Source organism: Cyprinus carpio, chromosome A3 (genome assembly GCF_018340385.1).
Source record: "Cyprinus carpio isolate SPL01 chromosome A3, ASM1834038v1, whole genome shotgun sequence".
NCBI classification, from domain to species: Eukaryota; Metazoa; Chordata; class Actinopteri; order Cypriniformes; family Cyprinidae; genus Cyprinus; species Cyprinus carpio.
Window position 1 is genome coordinate 11,277,076 of NC_056574.1, and position 23,288 is coordinate 11,300,363.

The 23,288-nt window shown below is 35.2% G+C and overlaps 4 protein-coding genes across 5 annotated transcripts; 2 read left to right on the plus strand and 2 right to left on the minus strand.

The window, feature by feature from the left end:
• Positions 1-19: 19 nt before the first annotated feature.
• On the minus strand, positions 20-5,928 carry amdhd2 (amidohydrolase domain containing 2). Of its 2 annotated transcripts, none has more exons than XM_042718285.1 (12): positions 5,838-5,928; positions 4,939-5,057; positions 4,598-4,734; positions 4,313-4,452; positions 3,778-3,832; positions 3,396-3,608; positions 3,223-3,311; positions 2,797-2,941; positions 2,523-2,630; positions 1,346-1,414; positions 1,128-1,229; positions 20-383 (listed from the first exon to the last, which is right to left on the minus strand). In XM_042718285.1, the coding sequence occupies exons 2-12, from the start codon at positions 5,019-5,021 to the stop codon at positions 310-312; spliced, it is 1,215 nt and encodes a 404-aa protein (XP_042574219.1). In that variant the 5' UTR covers positions 5,022-5,057; positions 5,838-5,928; the 3' UTR covers positions 20-309. The 2 variants fall into 2 exon arrangements, with proteins under 2 accessions (XP_042574219.1, XP_042574211.1); XM_042718277.1 differs by having other exon boundaries at positions 5,853-5,921.
• Positions 5,929-10,640: 4,712 nt separating this feature from the next.
• nog5 (noggin 5) lies at positions 10,641-11,664 on the plus strand. Its single transcript, XM_019064839.2, is given in 2 exon segments — positions 10,641-11,412; positions 11,414-11,664. Coding segments are annotated over 2 exon segments (648 nt in total). The 5' UTR covers positions 10,641-10,828; the 3' UTR covers positions 11,478-11,664.
• Positions 11,665-12,113: 449 nt separating this feature from the next.
• On the plus strand, positions 12,114-17,331 carry LOC109047130. The gene is made up of 11 exons (XM_042718302.1): positions 12,114-12,219; positions 13,503-13,586; positions 13,667-13,768; positions 13,910-13,967; positions 14,722-14,777; positions 14,939-15,022; positions 15,089-15,187; positions 15,886-15,975; positions 16,084-16,143; positions 16,242-16,307; positions 16,404-17,331. Exons 1-11 carry the CDS (start codon positions 12,189-12,191, stop codon positions 16,442-16,444), a joined length of 771 nt encoding a protein of 256 aa, XP_042574236.1. The 5' UTR covers positions 12,114-12,188; the 3' UTR covers positions 16,445-17,331.
• A 231-nt stretch (positions 17,332-17,562) lies between these two features.
• On the minus strand, positions 17,563-22,565 carry tufm (Tu translation elongation factor, mitochondrial). The gene is made up of 10 exons (XM_042718294.1): positions 22,436-22,565; positions 21,902-21,948; positions 21,464-21,602; positions 21,217-21,383; positions 20,569-20,838; positions 20,225-20,357; positions 20,007-20,111; positions 18,477-18,628; positions 18,269-18,388; positions 17,563-18,189 (listed from the first exon to the last, which is right to left on the minus strand). The coding sequence occupies exons 1-10, from the start codon at positions 22,470-22,472 to the stop codon at positions 18,019-18,021; spliced, it is 1,341 nt and encodes a 446-aa protein (XP_042574228.1). The 5' UTR covers positions 22,473-22,565; the 3' UTR covers positions 17,563-18,018.
• Positions 22,566-23,288: the final 723 nt, after the last annotated feature.

Sequence of the window (23,288 nt, forward strand, 5' to 3'; positions counted from 1 at the left end):
TTTTGAAAGTTTTATATATATGTGCACAATATTTTGTGATGAAAATGATTCTGGCTCTTTTTTTGAATGCCCGAAGATGCATTCAGCTACAGTACATGAGCATAAAGAGTGTCGTAACAGTGTTTTTATATATGTAGTAGTTGTTATATTCAGGAATTAATCAACAGAATTAAATTGAATGAGACAGAATAACATGTATGTTTTTGCACTAATGTGTCTTTTTGGTGATCCAAGTCCGAAGAAAGAAAAAAATTCTAACCAAAAAAAAACTCTTAACGATCCCAGCCGGACACAGTCCTCCAGATGATGTCACTTCCTCCAGACCTGCTGTCCAGCAATGTAGGTTTCCCTGACTGTCAGTGTGTCATCAAGCACTATGAAATCTACAAAACGACACACATAACTTGATGCATTTCTTATCAAAAACACTTCATTCTGAACACATCATCTATCCAGTGGATACAATAATGTCTTAATAACCCCTAAAATGTGCAATTACCTCTTCATATATTCTAGTATATGCTTCTCTATCAAAGAGGATCACATATGATGACAGGAAAATCACAGCAAAAGTGGCAATGCTGTGATTTGCTATTAACATGTTAAATGCACATGAGCTTTTCTGAATACTGTGCATGAGTTTAAAGGAGTAATTCAGCCAAAAATGAAAATTTACTCAAACTCAAATTGATTTCTTCATCTGAACGAATTTGGAGAATTTTTGATTTGCTCACCAATGGATCCTCTGCAGTGAATGGGTGCCGTCACAATGAGAGTCCAAACAGCTGATAAAAACATCACAATAATCCACAAGTAATCCACATGACTCCAGTCCATCAATTAATGTCTTGTGAAGCAAAAGGCTGCGTGTTTGTAAGGATCAAATCCATCTTTAAGGCTTGTTTGGACTCTCATGGACTCTGACGGCACCCATTCACTGCAGAAGATCCATTTGTGAGCAAGTGCTCACTTTCTCCAAATCTGTTTTTTTTGTGATGCTAAATTTTCTACATCTTGGATGGCCTGAGGGTGAGTAGATTTTCAGTAACTTGTCATTTTTGAGTGAACTATTCCTTTAATAAGTGACTATGTAAATTTTAAAATAAGCCCCAAAAAGACATTTATACCTGCATCAGTGCCGAACTCCAGAGTTCCCTTCCTGTTACTGACACCCAGCAGCTGAGCAGGATGCAGCGATGCAGCTTCTAATGCAGCTTCTACTGTACAGCCTACACGCTCAAACACAAACATCCGTATAAAACCTCTATGATGGACACACAGAGTGCTGTAATAGAATAACATGCAACCAGTTCCTACATGCAAGCTTAATCAGACACACACTGACCTGACACCTCTCTGAAGTGTCTCACACACATGTCCATGGTCGCAATGCTGCCACTCAAAGTTGTAGTGCCTGAAATTGTGTATGAATGAATAAAACATGCTGTTAATGGAAATTTTCCTAGTATAGCACCACAAATCTATGTTAACAAAAGACTCAAAATCATCATATAAATAAGAGCAGTAGGCCTAAATAATAATACCACGCAAAACTTTCTAAGTAAAATAACAAATAATAAAAATGCATGATAAAATATTACAAAAAAATACAGACCCATCAAAAATACTTTTCCCAGAAACCTCTTTTTTTTTAATAAATGAATAATTTTATTCAGCAAGGACACATTCAAAGTGACAGTAAGGGTGTAAATTTCTATTTCAAATAAATGCTGCTCTTTTTAGCTTTCTATTCATCAAAGAATCCTGAAAAAAAAAATGTCTCATGGTTTCCACAAAAATATTAAGCAGCAAAGGATCACGTGACATTTAAGACTGTAGTAATGATGCTGAAAATTCAGCTCTGCATCACAGGAATAAATTAATTAAAAAATTAATATTGTAAGAAAAAAAATTTAAACTTTAACTTTTAAAAATTTAAATTAATTTTAAAATATATCCAAACAGAAAATACTTATTTTAAATTGCAATAATATTTCACAATTTTACAGTTTTTTTTATACTGCATTTTTTATCAAATAAATGCAGTCTTGGTAAGCAGAAGGGACTTCCTTCAAAAACATAAAACTTTTTAATAGGTTGTGCATATATATTTTACCGGTGCAATTTGTTATTCAAAATTTTAAATGATATAACATTAAAAATATTAAAACAGTTACACTAAATAATTGTACCCTTATTAAAAATACTCAAAAAAAAAAAAACCTATGTCAGATCAACAGAGGTAATATTACAAAGAATTTTACTCTTTACTTTAAGTAAAAGCAAGGTTTGAAATGCCTTTCACCTTCTGAATTGAATTTAAATGATCTAATCTAAAAAGTAAAAAAAATAAAAAAATAATAATAAATAAATTGGTGAAGAGAAATTGGCCCAAATACAAAGTGCAAAGTTAAACTTAACACTGCTCCACCGACATACAAACAGTGTATTACTACAGTAAATATAAGATGCATGTGGGTTAATTTGCTACACACTGAGAGCAGGTAGAATATGATGCCGACCTGCGACGTAAGCGTGAAGGCCCTGGATGTCGATCTGCTGCTGTCCGAGTGAGTGTTGACCAGGAGGAAGACCCATCGCTGTCACAGCGTCAGTGACCAGCACCAACCCTGCCATACACACACACACACACACATACACTATTCTTACACACAGATTAACTCATTAATTAATTAAAGAGAGAATATGACAGGAGTGCATGCATTAAAATGTTTTGTAATGTATTATACGATCAGTTTCATGAACAGATTTGTGTGTGTGTGTGTGTGTGAATACCAGCAGGATGAGCTCTGTGTGCGATGCGCAGCGCTGCAGGATGTGTGTGTATCCCGTCTGCGATCATACCGTAGTAAACCATCCGACCTGGTGGAATGCGATCACTTGTAAGCAATCCCACAATGCCCGGGTCTCTGTGATGAAACTATAACAAAACAAAATGTTAAATGCCTGGTGTGTTGGTATGCATCTCCATATTTTAAAACTATTTAGATTTTTTGGTAAAAATCTATTTGTCTGCATGGTGCGATTGCATACTCTGAATATGGTCTTATTCTAAACATACGTGTGCACAAACTTACAGTATGTAAACTAATGCAAATAACTGTTAATTACTGAACGTGCATGCATGTATGTATGCCTTTGCATTAATATGTATGCGTATATGTGTGTGTGTGTGTGTGTGTGTGTGTGTGTGATACTAACAGGCAACATGGCATTAAATAAGTGTGTTATGAATATGGCTCCATTCTGCACAGCCTCTTCAGCCTGAGAGAGATCAGCCATAGAGTGACCTGGACAGAGAAACACTTTGGAAATGCTCAGCCAGTTGAGAAATCGATCAGAAATAATAAGAAATAAATAAATCACATACGCACCAAGTGACACCACTATGCCTCTTCCTGACAGCTCACGGATTGCAGCCGCGCTATTGGCTAGTTCTGGTGCGAGGGTCACCAGGGCGACATTGTCCAGGTGCCCGTAAGTCTCCATCAGGTCGGCCACGCCCCCCGCTTTAAAAGTGCGGAGGAACTTCGGAGGGTGAGCACCTCTCTTCTGTTCACTGATGAACGGCCCCTCCAGATGAATACCTGAAACAAACAAGGGTAAAATCATCACACAAAATTCATTTTGCAAATATACAATAAAATATCAACACAAGTTTTCAGTTATTTTAGTGCATCAACAAAAATTTTTTTTTTTTATTGACTTTTTTTATATTACTTTTTTAAGTCTATTTATTTTGTGGGCACATCTTACCTAAAATTCCCGCCCCTTCAGGTCCTCCGTCCTGAACTCTGAGCTCAGGAATGACCTGTGGAGAGAAAGACAGCAACATGACCAGCACTAAAATATTAGGCAGCTCAACTGTTTTCAACACTGATAATAAAAGGAAATGTTTCTTGAAGCCACAAATCAGCATATACTGATTTCTGAAGGATCATGTGACACTGAAGACTGGTGTAATGATGCTGAAAATTCAGCTTTGACTCACAGGAATAAATTTGAAAATATATTCAAATAGAAAATATATTTTATCATAATCATAATCATTATCATTATATTATTTTTAATCTTTTTACATAACATATTTTTTTTATTTAGTGTTTTTAAGTATTTTTTGATAGAGTAGATTAAGAGTTAGTGAACAGAATAGCATAAGAGCACAAAAAGCTCCAGCATTTTGTTCGCAGATACAGAGATATCTCAAGGACAAAGAGCAGAGATGTATTTGTGTTTGTTGTTGAGCATCTGAGAGACTAATGAAGGGCAGTGACAGGTGTACAGATTGTACCTTATGGTATATGTCCGGTGGAGACGTGACCAGGGTCGGGCAGAAGGAAGTGACACCGTGTTCTAGAATCTTTTTGGCCACCTGAGCCACGCCCCTTCTGATGTCACCACTGGCCTGGGAGAAGTCGATGCCATATCCACCTATGAGTGTGAAGAGGGGAGGAGCTTAGCATTACAAGATATCAGTGAGAACACAGCAACTTTCACATAAACTGGTGAATGTAACAATGTCAACCCGCTGTGCACTTCTACATTAGCTGTATGCTGGTTTCAGAGTCTTGTTTACCGTTTATCTGTACATCTATGAATCCAGGTGCAATGATTTTATTCCCGCAGTCAACTTTGTGATCTGCAAAACCCTCTTCATCGAAAAACAGCTTCTCTGGGTTCAGAATCTTGCCCTCGCGGACCCAGAGGTCTTCCCTAAAAAAATCAAAGTCGTAAATGTGCAAAAAGTCTCGAGTCTTAATCATAATGTCATAACCAGCTTTCAAACAAATGATTATTAATGAATACATTTATAATATGCTGGCTGCAACAAAATCCTTAAGCCAAGAAAGATATAATCATAACATAAAATTATAAATATAATTGTAAAGAAGTGAGAGGTATGCTATCATATGTTACCATTGCAGTCTGTGGTCCTTCAGTATCCTACAGCTCACAAACTGTGTGATCGGGGCGTCTGAGACACTCTTATTGGACGGCATCTCTCCCGAAATCCCACCCCTACACTTAAAAACACTCTGTGAAGAGAAACCAGAAATATCAGGTCTTTCTAAGTGGACCATCTTGGTTTTGTTTTATTCACTGGACATCTTGAACACACACGAACACAAAAACAGAAAATATTTCCATAAGAAAGCAAAACATGATTATCATGTACGTTCATATGACAATTTAAAAGATTTAATGCAATACTGTAGTCTTGAAATAAATCATCTTGGTTAAATTCAGTCATTGGACATCTTAAACCAACACAGACCACATGAGAGAAAGAAAGTACTTTCATAAACTTGTATGGTGCAGACTTTCTGAAGGCACTATTATATCTATATGATTATATTTTAGCACCTATATGATCATGTATGACAACGTCAATAATAAGCACTTTTTAGGTACTTTTTCATACGTATTATTAAAAGTGCTATACATATAAACTGACTTGACCTCCATGAAACATAATGATTTAACAAACATTGCCCTTCTGAACACATTTTATTTCTTTTTATGACATAACATTAACTTTGTACTGTCAAATTTCCCGGTACAGAAACCTACCATGTAAACGGAAATCCTGATCTGTCAACATCTGCATTATTATTATTGTTATTTCTTATTATTTAGCACACAATGGCACTGTTTTTTAAAACAACAAGCGGTGCTTTTACACTGTTACAATGTTGCAGCAGAAGGTAAACAAACACACCGGAAGTACGGATCGAGCTTTTCATTCATTCACCTTACAGATACCGGATCATGACACGAATATGACTATCAAGCTGCGTTTCAATAAACAAACTTACCGATAATTCACATACTTTTACTCTTATTCGTGTTCTGTCGAGTACAGAGCCCAGTGGGTCACGCGCGCCGTCAGCTGATGAGAAGGCGTGGCCAAAGCGCAACGTGTTTAAAACTGCAACATGGAAAAATAAAAAACAAATAAAAATATTTCTATATAATTATTATTATTATTACAACGGTATTTTTGTTTATCCTAATGTACCCCCAGCTGCAATTCTATAAAACCAACAAAATAATAATAATATCCTAAAAATAAAAAATAAAAAAAAAGTTTATGTTTTTTTTTTTTTAGTTTTTTTAATTTTTTTGTTTTTTTTTTTTTTAAACAACTGAATGGCATGTATAGGCAAAAACAATATTTTATTTCTTCATTCACCAATCAGATTTTAGGTTTCAGGCTATTTTTAACCAGACTTTGTAGAAAGCTGATTCTCAACTATGTTATATCACGATACAGGCTAACAGAATGACTTGATATACTATTTTACTTTAAGTTATATGTGTGTAAAATGTCTATAAAATTGGTTTTCCTATTCTATAAAATGTATCTATGCATTGCATCTAATTTGCATGTTAATGTGTTCTCGGGGCAAACCATTATGAAAAAGAAGGGTAATAATGGGAGTAATAACTTGGCAACATTTTCATAAGAATATGTCATATTTTATAGGAATATTGATCTATAATTTCTTTCTTGTTGTGCCTGATTAACATGATGTTTGTCCTGGTGTCCTCTACAGAAGACACGTATGAAAATTATGCCATTTCGTAACAAAAAGTCATATTCCTGAGAGTGCTAAATTTGATCATTCTGTCAATATCAGTCATATTTAAAGACTAAGCAGAAGGTGCGTTTATAAACAAACCTCCAACCATTTGATATCTCTATAAAGCCCTGAATGTGCTCCGTACAGGACATCCAGACTTAAAACTGTGGCATGTACAGTCTCAGAGAAATTAACTAAAATATAATAATAATATATAATAATATTATATTAATGTGTAATAGGTGGATATGAAGTAGTTGCATGTTTGTTTGGTGGATATGAAGTTTTAATTTATTTGTTTATTGTTTTAATTGATAAATACGTTGTATACAGTGCCATGTTTATTCAGATAAAAGCAGGTTCTGTTTGTGACAACTTACCCCATATGTGTGTTTCTTTTTACAGAACTGTATTTTACGGACAATAAAAGTGGAAATGTTAAATAGATTTTGTACGCAACAAAGATTTTGTAATTTTTCTGTATAGGATTTGTCTAAATATACAAATGTGAACAAACGCATCAGAATAAGCACCACTGTGTCATTGTGACCTTGACCTCTCAGATCACTGTTCTGAAATACAGTGAAATACTTGCTTGAGAGAACACACAACATCAAAGCCAGTCAAATAAAAGGCAAATGTAGTATGAAAACTTGATAACAGAGTGACTTCCATTCACTTGTGTGTATTTGTAAACCACTGACAGCAATAATGTCAAGCACAGGTTACTTTATTTCAGTGTGCAATGAGGCTATGCATTGTTTTTGGTGCACATTAATATCGAAGGACAGATGAGAGCTGCCAGCTTTACCATCGGACACGAATCGCTCACACCTGCGTCATTACTGTTGGGAACAGCCCTGCAGGGCCAAACACACGCCTTCATTTCCCGCCAACCTCTAACCTGTGTCAGACAGCTGGCCTCTCACATTCACAACATCACACATTAAGAAAAACAGAGCAAACAAACTCTCTTCATTACTGAAACACCGCATCAGAGTATTTGAGGTTATTATGCTGCTGCTGATGTTACGTCGTGGAAGTTTGTTTGTTAAAACAGGCAGTTAGATTAGATTAAAATTCCATTTTCCATTTGATATAGTTAATGAGTCCTAAACAGATGCTTGGAAATCGGACACAAGCACATTTACGAGCATTATTGGTGAATGCAACATTTTTAAGCATTATTTGTGAATATTATTTATAACCAAAGGGTTGAAATTATCCAAGGGTTAAAATTAAAAGGAAAAAAGAGAGAAAAAATTAACCGAGGGTTAAATTAAAAGGAAAAACAGAGAACAAAAATATAATAATGTAAAAATGAATAATAAAAATATAAAACAGTATAAAAATATTATAAATGTATTAAACAATACTGTCACTTAATTAATGAAATGTACTACAAAAGTGTTAGCTATTAACTTATTAAATATTATTACTATTATAATAAATGTTAATGTAGCTATTATTATAATTGATAACTATAATTATTGATTAATTATTAAATTAATTTACATTTTCCAAATCATTTATTAAACAGTTAAGTTAAAACCAAACCTTTCAGAGCTAAACCTGTCCATATTTTAATAAAGCAAATAAATAAATAGGAATATACAGAGATATTAATGACAACATGAAGTTATACAATTATAAGAAAATTATTTATAGAACATATTAAAAACAACATAAACATATTTAATTTTGTAATGTCATGAGCAATTTAATCGGTTTAGGAATTTTTTATCCATAAATTTATAACATTTCTCTTTATTTGCATTGATGGTTCTACGAAGAATATTTAGCATCCATAAAATCTTTTGATTGCAGAAAATTTTCTTAATAGTACAAAAATGTTCTTTGGGTTTTTTTTAATGTTCTTCACACTTAAAAAATGGTTCTTTTAAGAACAGTTCCCTGAACGGTTCTTTGGGCAACCCAAAAATTAAATAAATAAATAAATAAAAATGAAAAATTAAATGTATATGTAATCATAATCATAATAATAAAAACAAACAAATAAATAAATATATATATTTTTAAGAGTGTAAAGCATTTCAAATAATATCCCAAATCAATATTACCTCTAAGAACAAATAAATTTTGAGAATAAATGAATGATCATGATATGCTAAAATCCTTAAAATGCTAATATGACCTCTCTATTGTTTATGGGCTTTTGCATGTATTTGTGTACATGTTTCTGCATGGGTGTGTTGTTTTGGTCTGTCTAGGAGCTCAAGCATCACCTCACTGAAGGCTGCCCTGGCATGCTTGACCTGATGATTAGATTTATTAAAGCGCGTGGGTGAGCTGTGTGTGTTTGTGCATTTCGTTTGTTTTGTGTGTGTGTGGGTGTTTTGTTTTGGTGTGTGTCAGTGACGTAGATCATTAAGGCATAAACTCAGTGCTTGTTATAGGTCAGAGGTTGAGAAGTGAGCTAACTGATTAATTTAGTGATAAAATGCGTCATTCATTCAATGTGTGACGAGGTGTCAACTTGAAGGCCATGTATCTGTGCACTGTCACGTAGACGGTCTACGTCCAAGCCTTTTATAGTGTCTCATGGTCCAGATTCTATAGAGAATCTAGAGTATTTGTAGGCCAGGCCTGTTTAACATCAACAGAAAGCTATAAATGTGATTCATTGAGATTGGAAATCGGTGTAATTTATTATTTATTACAAGAATTTACATCTTGTAAGGATATTCTGTATGAATGTAGTAGGCCTGGAACTGAGTTTTATAACACACATGACACTAAAATAATGCAATAAACATTTATTTAACAACATAAGTAGTAAGATAAACTACTAATGTACATAACTTGAATTTATTTCAGTTTATTTCCACTGTCAGTGAACTGTAATCAGAGTTATATTAAAAAAATGCCAAGCTTTATAATGGCATTGAATGGTGGTTGAGATTTTAAAGCAAAATAAACTGCATCCATCCATCATAAAAAGTGTCCCACACGGCTTGATTAGCTGGTTCAGGTGCATTTGATTAGTGTAGGAGCTAAACTCTGCAGAACACCTGCACTCCAGGACTGAGTTTGGTGACCCCTGGCCTACGTTATCCGCTGGAACGCCTCTTTCTCGTGAATGCGAGTATACAACAGTTAACAGAAGATAGAGATTACGGTTTATAAAGTTGTAAATCTGGATATTTTTCTCACACAGCTGCGTCGCTTCACTTATTAACCCCCCGGAGGCATGTGGAATACTTTTTATGATGGATGGATGCACTTTATTGGACTTCAAAATCTCAACACCCATTCACTGCCATTATAAAACTGGGATGAGCCAGGACATGTAACTCTGACTGTATTCGTCTGAGAGAAGAAAGTCATATACAGCTAGGATGGCTTGAGGGTGAGTAAATCATGGGGTCGTTTTTATTTTGGGGTGAACTATCCCTTTAAGTGGAAGCAATAAAATTACTAACTGGAAAAAAAGAAATAAAAACAAACATTAAATTAAAACCAAAACTGAAATATTAAAAACCTGAATAGTAATATAACAAAATATTAAAAATGACTAATGCACATACTGTAGTTGAATAGTAATTTAAATAAATAAAATTAAAATAAAAAACCAAAAAATATATAAAACACTATAATGTGAATAGTGAAAAATAGAAAATGTATTATAAAACATTAAAATGCATTAAACAATACTATCAATGAATTAAACATACAAGTGTATCTATTCAATTATTAAATATTATTGCTATTATATTAAATATGAATATTGATTAATTATATACTAATGTATAAAATCTTTCTTTATTAAACAGATTTTTATTTATTTAACGAACATATAAATATTATAATAAAACATTTAAATAATGAGAGAGATAGAGATAGAGAGAGAGAGAGAGAGAGAGAGAGAGAGTAGATACTGTAGTATATAAATAATACCAAAAAGACAATGTTGTGCACTTTACGTTCAGGTAATTCTGGCGTCCACGGGTCTCAGCTCACCTGTGGGAGGGTGTTGTAGATGTAACGGGTGACACTTTGAGCTGAACCCCGAGGGGTGCCACTGGTGCGCCGCGCAACTCGTGACGCGTTTGGCGCCTCCAAAGAAAAAGCTCCATTCAGCAGGAGACCGGCTTCAGTTACCAAAGAAGAGACACGAGCTTTTTAACCAACGTCGAAGCTTTGTTTCATAAACTTAACCTATCAACTTAAATCAGACATTTAATGAACTTGTCTTGGCTTGAATGGAAATGAAGGTGTCTTCTGCGCTCCTGCTCTGCGCGTCTGTCATAGTTCACCTCGCGCTCGCTCAGATTCAGCTGCGCGTGCGCCCGTCGCCTAGCGACCACCTGCCGGTACCGGACCTGCATGAGGACCCTGACCCGGCGCTGGAACCGGGAGAGAGGGATTTAGCCCCTCGATTGCTGCGCCGGAAACTCGGCAGCAGTTTTGATCCCGTCTTCTCGTCGATCGGTGCACCGCCTGCAGGTAACGGGTCCGAGATCACGCGAGAGGACGGGATCGGTCTCACCGGAGCCATTCCCCGTGAGTTTCAGCAGCTGGATTTCACTGGTCTCAAAGCGGCGGGGAAAACGGAGCGCAGGGTGCGCCGGTGGTTGTGGTCGTACACCCGGTGCCCGGTGCTGTCAGTGTGGAAAGATCTGGGCGCGCGATTCTGGCCGCGATACGTCAAAGAAGGACAGTGCTTGACCGAACGCTCGTGCTCTTTACCGGAGGGGATGTTTTGTAAACCGGTGCAGTCCGTGAGCGTCACGCTCCTCCGGTGGCACTGCCAGCAGGGTTCGCGCGCGCTCAAGCACTGCGCGTGGTCGCGCGCGCTACCCGGTGATATCTCAGTGCGGCTGCGCGTGCATAAGCTTTACACACAGCTAGACCAATGGTTTGGCACAATATGCTTTCTTATTCCTTTCTTTTGATTTGGGGGTGAAATATGAACCGGACTTGTCACCCATGTCACTCTGAGAAGGAGATTCGGGGACTTTACTGACATAAAGACACATCTGTGATCTTTGGCTGTGTGATGTTTTGAACGATATTTATATGTGAAGAAAATGTTTGATGAAGAAAGAAAAAGATAATAAAAGTGCAGATGACTTCACCAAGTTGTGCATTTGTTTGTTTATAAATTATAAGTGATCACAACTTAAAATTCAACATCAGAATAAGCAATAATGCACAAAAAGTAAGTGTTTGTGCTTGACCTTATAAGTTTAATTTAGTTTAGATGTTTAAGTTATCTCAACAAATTAATTGCAGCAGCATTTTTTACAGTATATATTTCAATCTCAGTACACAATTTAAATAATTGACTTATTATTATTATATTTCCCTTCAAATGCTAAGACAAGTGAAATATTAGACAAGTGAAAGTTTATTTGTGAAAACAGTAATGTAGCCTACATGTTGGGTGAGGATCGTGTTTACCACATGTTTACTTTCTCACTTCTCCTTTTTTACATTTGAAGTTATTTTCTGTTTCTCCTTCCTTCCGCCACATCTGTCTTTCTCCTCCTCTCTTTTACTGTCAGTTCTGGTTTGCCCATCTCTGCGTGTACTTCAAGGTCTTCTTACTGATGCTTCAAGATGAACACAACAGTTGAGGCCATTACTGAAGGTAAAGACAGGAGGAGTTAGTAAAGTGCTGACATTTCATATTTATCTGGAAAACAGTTAATATAATGTTTGAAAAGAAAAAAGGGGTATCTTTCACAGTAGTTAATACATGCATATACTATACAGATTGTGTGTACTGAAGTAGAGTTTCTTGAAATTGTGGGTGTGTACATGTTTAAATATTTATTTTATAATAACTTATTTAGACATGGATACATTGAATAGAATACATTGTTGTTTTTGGTCTCTATTAATTGCCATGAAATTTTTCCACATATTGCACTTCAAATTAAGGAGTACAGTATCATTTTTGGTGCTTGGGTGCATGTTTGATGTTTAAGGCCTTAGCAGTGAAAACATCACTTCAGAGAAAATGCAGTTGCAGATATTTGTTTCTGGGTAGGGTGTTAAAGAAAGGAAACATGTGGCAGCTGCCGAGAAAACTACATGCAGTCCCTCCCTTGGGATCTGTCTGTGAGTTTGTACGAAAAGAAACCATAAGACTGAAAGTGTGAGGCTGTCACATGAACCAAAACTAGAAGATCTGATGCTGTTTTTCATAAGAAATTTGTCAAACCAAGCGACAAACTGCACAAACATCATACATTCTTTTCAGTTTCGTCCTGATAATTTCACTAATAATACAGAACAATGTTTAGATTAAAAAATTAGATTAGATTAGATTAAAAAATAAAAGTTTAAATCTGTTTTTTTTTTTTTTTTTTTTTTACTACTTTGACTGAAATTTTAAAATCACAGAATTAACACAACACTGTACAAATTGAGTTAGGGCAACATTTTTAATTTTATTACACTACTTTAAGTTAATCAAAATAATTTAATCAACTTCAACTTCACTGAAGTTATACAAGATTCAACTCAATTTATTTGAAGCCAGTTTAATATAATTTAAGTTGAAATTTGACTGAACTTCAAAATTTAAGGCGGCAACTGAATTTTTTTTTTTTTTTTGGCCTAATAGCGACAGTGGTCTGCTGTTTTTAAGAATAGTTTCTAATATTATTTAAATAATATTTTAATGTATTTTAAGAGAATTTTATCTTGAACACTTCAATCAAATTCAGATAGTACATTGAAAATAAATGTATTATTTTCACTTAGAACTTGCTAGTAAATTTCATAAATAATTACCAAGAAAGTAAGTTATTTAAATCTGAAATAATATTTTTCTGGTAAAATGTACTGTGTTCATTGTTTTTTATAAATCAGCATAATGAAGTGAACTTTCAGCTCTAAAGAAAAACATTTAAAACATGTCCACAGGCTTTAACACAACTAAGTTTGACAACGTGTCCCACAGCAAGCCTGATCTCAGACCAGTGAAAACACCTAACTCACCTAACACAGGTATGTCTGTGTGTAGCATTACGTCATTATAAAGCAATTGCTGACTCACTTATTCATTTATTTGTGTGTGTTGCATTTAGCATCTCGACCTGATTGGATACTCTACACAGTTCCTGCATCAGCCTTTCTGATTGGGATTGTTCTGTTTACGTACGTCTGCAAAACACAACGACGCAGAAATGGTAAGTGTGAACACACCCAAACATACACACACTGACACAGAGGAATAATCAACACTCCAACTTCATGCTGTCTAAATATACTGTATATATTATAGTATAGGCCTAAAGACTTACGGTGGTCTGAAAAAATATTTCTTGCAGCACCTGCAATGCAGAAGACAAACACAAATGGACACTTTGCCACTTACACCGACTTTGGGTGATGCATTTCCGTTTTCCATCATTTCTTCTCTTTTCTTTGTACTCTCTGTCTCTTTCTTTGTCAAATGATGGGTAAATGTTTGCCAAAATGTACACTACTATCAGAAATAACTTCAGGAAAATTTCAAAAATTAGCTGAAAATGTATTCACCCTCAGGACATTCAAGATGTAGATGGGTTTGTTTCTTCATCTGAACAGATTTGGAGAAATTTATCAGTACATTACTTGGGTGCCGTCAGAATGAGAGTCCAAACAGCTGATAAAAACATCACAATAATCCACAAGTAATCCACACCACTCCATTCAATCAATTAATGTCTTGTGAAATGAAAATGTTTGCATGTTTGTAAGAAACAAATCCATCATTAACATGCTTTTAACCTTAACCCATCGCTGGCAAAAATACCAGTCCATAATCCATAATAATGCTTCCTCCAGTGAAAAAGTCAATTTCTTGTAGCGCTCTCACATCAAAACACTGCTTGATCTGTGCATATTTCTCTCCTGATTCAGACAAGATGACTTTTTCAATGTTTTTATCAGCTGTTTGAACTTTCATTCTGACGGCACCCATTCACTGCAAGTGTTGAAATGCTAAATTTCTCCAAATCTGTTCTGATGATAAAAAAAAAAATCAGCAAATTTTCATTTTTGGGTGAACTATTACTTAATAAATTCAAGCCTTGCCCTTCATTTTTATCAACTAAAGAAGATAACTATTTCATGTTTTTGAATGTGTGTGTTGTCACAGGTTCACTAAGAGCGCTACTCAGAGACATATGGAGACCAATAAAAACAACAAGAAGGGTAAAATCATTTTTATATGCATTATAAAGCTTAGTTAGACAATGTTCAAATCTCAGATCATAGTTTTCAACATAGTATTATTTCTTTACATATATATAAATATTAAATGTTACGACAATAAATTTCAAAAAGCAGTCATTAATTTGTTGTCTTTTCAACAGATGACACGCAGTCCTATGAGAATGTAGAAGCAGCTATCTACAGCAATCAAGACAAAGTCACATATTATGTTTCTGCAGATGAAGGTATTTCCTGACCAATAGTAATTATGTGAGTGGTTTTAATGTGCAATTAAATGGTTGTGGTTTTAGATTATCTTAACCCGGATGCAATGGGGGAAGAGGAAGTGCCAGGGCCAGAAAAACTTCACAACAACACTCTACAACTACCTAGCAATTTGACCGATACGGGTGAGGGAGGATACAATACTTCACATATACATATTATATATATATATATATGTTTTGGAGGATGTGGGTGAGGGAGGATACAATACTTCACATATACATATTATATATATATATATATATTCAAACAGCACACTGTGAAGCTTATTTGAATTTTTGTTAAAATATTTAGTAATTTCTATTTATTTATTCTATTTAATTTAATTTTTTTTTTTACTTTTTAATTTAAAATGGCCAAAATGCCATTAGATTTCTGTAGAATTAAATAGAATTTTTTTTTCTTTTTTCTAATTTATATTCTATTTAGGTTACATTTATTTTGAAGTGCTTCAACTGACATTTCTAATTTTAATTTAGTTTAGGTTTTTCCATCTAATATTTATACTTTTATTTGGATTTAATTCAATTGCAAACATGTTTTACTAGTTTTAGTTTTTGTTAACAATAATAACCCTGTATTATACAGCTCTAAAGAGGACATTGGCAGACAATGGCCTGAAATTGTTCATGGCATATTTATTTATTATTTTTTCCCTAATTATTACTACTCAACATAATCACTATACATTCCAAAGCTTTGTCTGCTGATTAAAGCTCCTCTATAGATTAAGTTGCTAATGTAGTTTAGACTGGAGTCCTATAGGGAAGGACGTTGCACAAGTTCAGGGTCTGATCCGATTTCAATCTATTTTTCTCTTCAGATGGAGAGTCATATGAGAACATGGAGGGGTGTTTATATGCTCTGCCTCGCAAACAAACACAGCAACTCCAGGACGCCGCTGAAGATGACGGTGAGGGATCAAACACACACCCAAACGGGTGTCAGGGATCTGATATTCTATTCACTTTAATACACAGTAGTCAAATGAATGTGATAATCTCTCTTAAAAATGCCACAGACTATATCAATCCTGATGAAGATAGAAAACAAGATCTCGCTCTGGACCAAACAGACACTGGCAAGTGCTTCATTATGTGTTTGTATGCACATGTACAGTTGGGAATAAAACAAACAAACTAAATATTAGGTATATATATATTATATCTTTCCTTTCAGAGTCGTATGAAATTATGGTTGGATCAGACTGTCCTGTGTACACGACCCATGACACCACGGAGGATGGTGAGTGTGTGTGTGTGTGTGTGTGTGTATGTGTGTGTTAAAGACATGCGTGTCTCTTTACATGTGATTAAGTTTGGGTGTAAACGCTTGTTTCAGATTCATATGAACAGATGAACGGAATCCCAGTCCTGATCTAGAAAGAAATGGATGGAAGAAGAGAGGGTGAATGAAAGAGATGCAGAGAAACAGACAACTGCAGTAAAACTGCAATTTTTAAAGAGAGACAAAAGAGAAAAACTGAGTTTCTTTTTAAGATTAAGACCTAGCAGCTACAGGATGCGTAATAGTTATTTGTTATTTTTACAAATAAGTACTGAAATCAAAATAGACTGTTTAATTTCTTTAATAATTTTTGTGTGCATTGTTTTTTTTTGTCTCTCTCTCTCACATAACCAAAGGCACACAGACCAAAAACATAAATCAAATTTCACTATGCAATCAAATCAAATCCTGTATTCAGTCCCCCGATGAATATTTCACTAGAAATGTCACATGACAGAATTTGAAACACTTGCGAATGACACTTCACGTCATTTGTAGACCTTAAAACAACAGTTTGTACAATTTTTTTTTTTACATTGAAATATCAGTTTCAAAATCTCTCCGGCTTCCGTTTCTTTCTCTTGCCCCCCTTAAACGTCAAACACTGTAAGTTTGGTGAGTGGGTACAAATTTCAGCTAAAAGTGCGGTCTGCTTTACGGCAGCAACAAATGCACTTGATGCACAGCCAGGAGTGGTCTGTAATTACAACAGTGGTACATTTGTGTGTGTGTGACGTCCTGGTCATGTCTTACTTAAAAATGCAAATTCATAATTGAAATGTATTCCTAAATAATGAATAGTTATTTGAATAGAAAACTGATTTTTTTTATTCAGTATTGTTTGTTTGAAGCCTTGATTTTAAGATATAACCAAGATGTTTCTTTGTGGAAGTCACCAACTGGGTTGCAATTGTAAAGAGCTTCCTGAACACTGTATATTGTTTTATTGCTGTACTAATATTAAAATATCCGTCACAGTAAAGACCTAATGAATGAGTTTACTGTCAAAAAACAAAATTCAAGCACAGATTCATTACAATCATTCACCATCGCACTCAAATGCATTGATTTAAACATCACACTTTAAAGCAATAACTGGGAAATTCAAAAAAACATGGCCTTCTCAAAGTCGAGACATATGTTTGATGCATTTAAAAATATGATGTATGAAAAGTGGTTAAACGCAAAACAGACACAAAGCTGAGGCTACAGATGTATTGAAATCATTTTATTACATTAGCCACATTTTTTTAGACGGATGACTGGAAACCAGACAGAAAAAGAACCCAGCGTGTCTCTTCAGATGAAAGGCAAGTACAGTTTAAATTTGGAAACCTTCCCAAATGTACTGTTTTTCTCCTTGTGAATAATTGACATCTCAAAAGGATAATGAAAGCAGAGCACGCTTTGGTGAAATAGACAAAAATGATTCCAAATGTCTAATTCGAGTTATACTGTACTTGCTTCTTCATGTAGAAAACCGCTGGGCACATTTTTTAAGGGTTCGTGAAGACATTAGCATACAGGACAAAGACATCCTCCTTAGCAAACAGATTTAATTTTGCAATATAAACAGGGCCGCAATTCAATTCTAGAGTAACATTTCTAGAACTCAAGTCCAAAAAGGCTTCAGAGTCTCAAAGAGTTTCCTCTTTTCCCATCGTCTCTCTCAGCCCCAGTTGTATTTGTCATCCTCTGTCATGGGGAGGATTTCTGTGACCAGACCCGTGCCGATGGTTTGGTTGCCGTCTCTGAGCGTGAACCTTTGGCCTCTGTCAAGAGCCATGGGCTGTCTGAGGGCCAGGATCAGAGACGCGTCCTCTCCCGGCATCACCATCTCCTACGAAAAGAGAAAGACTGCTTTAGAGCAAACCCTTCTAGTGCTGATATTATTCAATACTTGCTCAGCGAAAACGCACCTTCCCTGGAAGCAGCTCTACGATACAAGCCATGTCCCAGGTGTGAGAGAACATGATGGGCATGAAGTTTGTGCAGAATGGTTTGTGCCTGCCGCCCTCCTCTTTGCTCAGGACGTACACCTGAACACAAAGGGTTTAAAGGATTGATTGGTTTGTGAAGCAGAACAGAGGAGCTGAATAGAGGTTCATGGTTTTTAGATTCACACACCTGAGCTTTGATCTTCTGGTGTGGCTGGATGGATCCAGGTTTGCACATCACCATGCCTCTCCTGACATCCTCCCTCTTCAGACCGCGCACCAGAGCGCCCATGTTATCGCCCGCCTCCGCCCGCTCCAGAGACTGGTGGAACATCTCGATACCTGAGAGAATGAGCAAGAAACAGAGAAAATCAGAGTTGAATTTCTGCGTAAAGCTGTATCAGATCTCTCTTGGACCTGAAAAGTGATTCATCGCTTAAAAGATTTGATTTCAGCCACTATGTTCGGTGCCCAATGACAAATCCACATCATTTCTTGATATAGTGAAAATGACATTGTATTTTAAAACACATTTGGCACAGCCACAAAATACATTTTTAATAATATTTTTGTTGTTTTAATATTAATTATATACTATTATATTATTTATTAATGTTTTGAATTAGCTTTTACGTTCATATTTTCGGTTTTCATTTTCATAATTTTGTTAAGCTTTTGTCATTTATTTCTATTTCGCTTTAAATCATTTGTATTCCAGTTTTAATTTGAGCAATTTTAGTACTTAAACTGATTTTATTTCTGTTAGTTGCCAAGGCAATTTTTTTTTTTAATATTCATCTAATACTATATATTAAAACACACACCATAGAACTAAATCAACTTATTAATAATAATAATAATAATAATAATAATAATTAGTTGTTTTAGTATTATTAATATACTATTATAATATTAAGTAATATTTTAAAAGAGCTTTTATTTTTATCTTTTCAGTTTTCATTTTTATTTTAGTTTAAGTTTGAGTAATTTTATTATGTGCTTGTCATTTTTATTCTTTTTTTGTTAAACATTTCTATTCAGCTTAAAATTATTTTTATTTCAGTTTAAGAACATCAACTTAATCTGATTTTATTTCAGTTAGTTGCCAAGAAAACATTTCTAAACTTTTCACCTAATATGTTTATTTTATTATTATAGTACAAACACGTACCACACAACAACCGAAGTTACTAATTAAACACGTAATAATATTTATTATTTTTGTTGTTTTAGTATTATTTGTACACTATTAAAGCAATTAGCAATATTTTAAATGAGCTTTTAATTCAATTTTAGTACTTCAACTTGAACTGATTTTATTTCAGTTAGTTGCCAAAGCAACAATTTCAAGCTTTAATTAAATATTGATATTTTATTTCAATTAATAATTAAAATTTTTTAAGTTTTTTTGTAGAGTATAAAAGAGCAACGAGGATCAAGAGCAATAAAAACCATTTATTTGTGTTTCGCTTTATTTGTGTTTTGGTGTTTTAAGAGGTTAATACATGCAATATCATGCTTTCTGTTTTAAATATGATAATATATTGAAAAAAAATATTATCTTCAATAATCATATTCAAAATAAGGGTGTTATTTTTTGCATCACGACACAGATGTAAGATCTATAACAAATATATTAAACATATTTTGCACACTGTAAAGTACTGGCTATTAAAATAACATGCATGTTTATGCACTGAGCAGGAAATACATTTCTCACCAGTGATGACGGACTTAAAGCAGCGATTGTGTCCCAGAAATTCACATTCATCTCCTTTCTTGATCATTCCTCGCTCTAGTGTGCCAGTGACCACAGTACCACGACCTGCACGCAGGATTCATACAGACAAACATAAAACATATTTATTCATTTTCGAGATGCTTTTACACAAAGCACAAACAACTTCTAACACGGATACTACATCAGCAAACACAGACCTGGAATAGAATAGACTCCCTCTACAGGCAGCAGGAATGGTTTATCCAGATCTCTCTTTGGCAAAGGAATATAATTATCTACCACATCCAAAAGCTTCATAATGGAGTTAACACCCAGCTCCGGCTGTCTGTTCTAAACACACACAATCATAACAGTTCAAAACACATCATACATATATCACAATTTAAACAAATTGACTTCTGTTTGAATGCATTTTAAAATGTAATGTATTTCTGTGATGCAAAGCTGATTTTTCAGCATCATTACTAAATTATAATATTTCACATTATTACTGCATTTATAGGATGCATACTCAAATATCTCCATCCCCCTCTATTCTTACCTCCAGAGCACAGAGTGCCGATCCAATAATAACTGGTGTGTTTTCTCCGTCGTAGCCGTACTCTGTGAGCAGCTCTCTGATCTCCAGCTCCACCAGGTCCAGCATCTCCTTGTCCTCCACGGCATCGGCTTTGTTAACGAACACCACCACGTGCTCCACGCCGATCTGCCGCGCCAGCAGGAGGTGCTCACGCGTCTGCGGCATCTGACCGTCGGTCGCCGCCACCACTAGAATACAGCCGTCCATCTGAGACGTGCCTGTGATCATGTTCTTCGGACAGAGACGTGCTTTTATAACACGGATGCAATGATAATGCATGAACACACAACACTGCAGAAGGATTGGCTCTTATGCTTACAAAGCCTGCATTTATTTGAAAACCGTAAAATAACTGTTTTCTAATTAAATGTAATTTATTCCTGTGATGCACAGCTGAATTTTCAGCATCATTACTCCAGTCTTCAGTGTCACATGATCCTTCAGAAATCACTCTAATATGCCGATTAACTGCTAAAGAAACATTTGTTGTTATTAATGCCTTTACTGTTACTTTTGATCAGTTTAATGCATCCTTCTTCATCTTCTTCTCTGACGGACCCCAAACCTTTGAATGGCGGTGTAGTCAGATGTGTGATCTGTGTGCAATACCTTGACGTAGTCAGCATGTCCGGGGCAGTCGGTGTGAGCGTAGTGTCTGTTAGCGGTGGTGTATTCCACATGCGAGGCGTTAATGGTGATTCCTCTAGCCTTCTCTTCAGGAGCATTATCAATATCCTCATACGTCTTATAACGTGCACCGCCGGCCTCGGCAAGGACTGACGCAAACACATGAGGAAAATACAGTCAGCGCACCACTTTTTGATTATTAAGAGATGAAAGCAAGTCATCGGTTCACCTTTAGTGATGGCGGCGGTCAGCGTGGTTTTGCCGTGATCTACATGACCGATGGTCCCGATGTTCAGATGGGGTTTACTACGAGAGAAAACCTTCTTTGCCTCTGCTGCGAAATTCCTTCGACTTAGAGGAACTGCACACTAAGAGAGGGGAAGAAACACTACTTGTGTTATGTAAAATGTTCCTTTAAATATTATAACTTAGTGGCATTATTGTTCATACATTGCAATTATTTAAAAAAAAAAAGTAATATTAACAAAAAGCGAAAATGTTGGGTTTGATTGATTGTTAGCTTTAAGTATAAATTAATTTGGACTTAATTATGCAGTTTACAATAATTTGATATTACTACGATAATCCCAGATAGTATATTACTCCAATGCATTTTAATAAAATCTATTGCATGAGGTTATAAACACCTGAACATGAAAACACTCACCAGTTTATAAGAGCTGTGCAGTAAACTCGGGGAGGTCAACTGCAGAGCTGGAAAACATGAGGGGAAGTTTGCTTTATGTCACAGTCACACAAAAACCCAATAATTCATCTGCGTACATAATATTTACAACATTAATTAAAAACAGGGATCATTATCACATTAATCAACGCGCCGCGAAACCAATGAATCAAAGCCTTAGTCTCTTTGCACGGCTGTCAAAAAAATAGCACGAGACTGAAACAACCCTAATCCGTTTTCCAGAAGTCTAATCTTGGCACGGGAGAGGTTCTCAGTTATATATGCACGCGGAACCTGAAGCATTACAGTCATTAGAGCTGCTGTATGTCTATGCTCCGCAAGACACAGGCTGAGCACCTTGACCTTGCTTGTGGCACGCGCGAGCATCCCTCCTCTGTCCACACTCACAGTCACATAAACACGCACAGATGATAGATTCTGCACGCAAAAGACTCGCAGCGTAAACACAATGTCAATGTCACGAGAAAAGCAAAAGAAACACATTTTGTTACTTACCGGAGAGGCACGCGCGGACGCCCACGAGCGCAGCCATTTTGCGGACAGTGACAAACACGCATGCGCGGAGGCACACACATACGCCATCAACACTGGACGCGTGCTGTACCTTACCGTAACAATTATAAACAATTTGCCCATTTAATATTTTAAGTCGGCTCTTTAGCGACTCTCTTGTTCTTTTGCGAAAAAAATAAATAAAAATAAAATAATGTCGGATATGTATTTTGGTGTACATACCAAATTACATTTTTTTAAACCTTGTAAACTGTTAAAATATAAGTAAGAATTAAATCTAATAAAAAGGCAAAGATGAGTTAGTAGTCACATGAGCACCTCCTGTAACATTAATATTTATTATTTTTTTGTTTCTTTATCTTGGCCATTGATTTAACCATAGATATATTGATTATCCTCTGATGAAGCATTCCGGTTCGGTTTTGTTGCAGTTTTTGTTGAATTTTGATGTGATCTGTATCAAAATGTCTTTCTTTGTGTTCAGGTTTGACTGTAGTAAAATGAATGCAAAAACTTACATTTCAAAGCAACATTAAAAAAAGAGTAAACCTTTACAAAACGTTGTCTTTGAGAATGTCTAAATATAAATCCAAATCCACAACTCAATAAAAATAAGTATTTACGTATGAAATACAACTACAGAATTTATAAGCTTTTATAACTATATGTATAGAAAGATAGATAGATAGATACTAAACTATATATACTTGCTATATAGGAATCTAGTGGCTTTTTTTCTTTCCTTTTTTACATTTTACTCCCACCAGACGGCACTAATCTGCATTTTAAAAATGGCATTGTCTCTGTTTTAACATGAAAAAGTTATAATTGAAAA

What these genes read in the sequence shown, in the direction of transcription:
- tufm (XM_042718294.1), bottom strand. Translation starts at nt 22,472, where the DNA reads ATGGCTGCGCTCGTGGGCGTCCGCGCGTGCCTCTCCG. An exon ending in CGTCCGCGCGTGCCTCTCCG is followed by an intron (nt 21,949 to 22,435) that starts GTAAGTAACAAA and finishes CATGTTTTCCAG; the next exon opens with CTCTGCAGTTGACCTCCCCG. An exon ending in TGCACAGCTCTTATAAACTG is followed by an intron (nt 21,603 to 21,901) that starts GTGAGTGTTTTC and finishes CCCCTCTCTTAG; the next exon opens with TGTGCAGTTCCTCTAAGTCG.
- LOC109047130 (XM_042718302.1), top strand. Translation starts at nt 12,189, where the DNA reads ATGAACACAACAGTTGAGGCCATTACTGAAG. An exon ending in AACACAACGACGCAGAAATG is followed by an intron (nt 13,769 to 13,909) that starts GTAAGTGTGAAC and finishes TATTTCTTGCAG; the next exon opens with CACCTGCAATGCAGAAGACA. An exon ending in TCTGGACCAAACAGACACTG is followed by an intron (nt 16,144 to 16,241) that starts GCAAGTGCTTCA and finishes CTTTCCTTTCAG; the next exon opens with AGTCGTATGAAATTATGGTT.
- amdhd2 (XM_042718285.1), bottom strand. Translation starts at nt 5,021, where the DNA reads ATGCCGTCCAATAAGAGTGTCTCAGACGCCCCGATCACACAGTTTGTG. An exon ending in AAGGACCACAGACTGCAATG is followed by an intron (nt 4,735 to 4,938) that starts GTAACATATGAT and finishes TGATTTTTTTAG; the next exon opens with GGAAGACCTCTGGGTCCGCG. An exon ending in ACACTTCAGAGAGGTGTCAG is followed by an intron (nt 1,230 to 1,345) that starts GTCAGTGTGTGT and finishes TTGAGCGTGTAG; the next exon opens with GCTGTACAGTAGAAGCTGCA.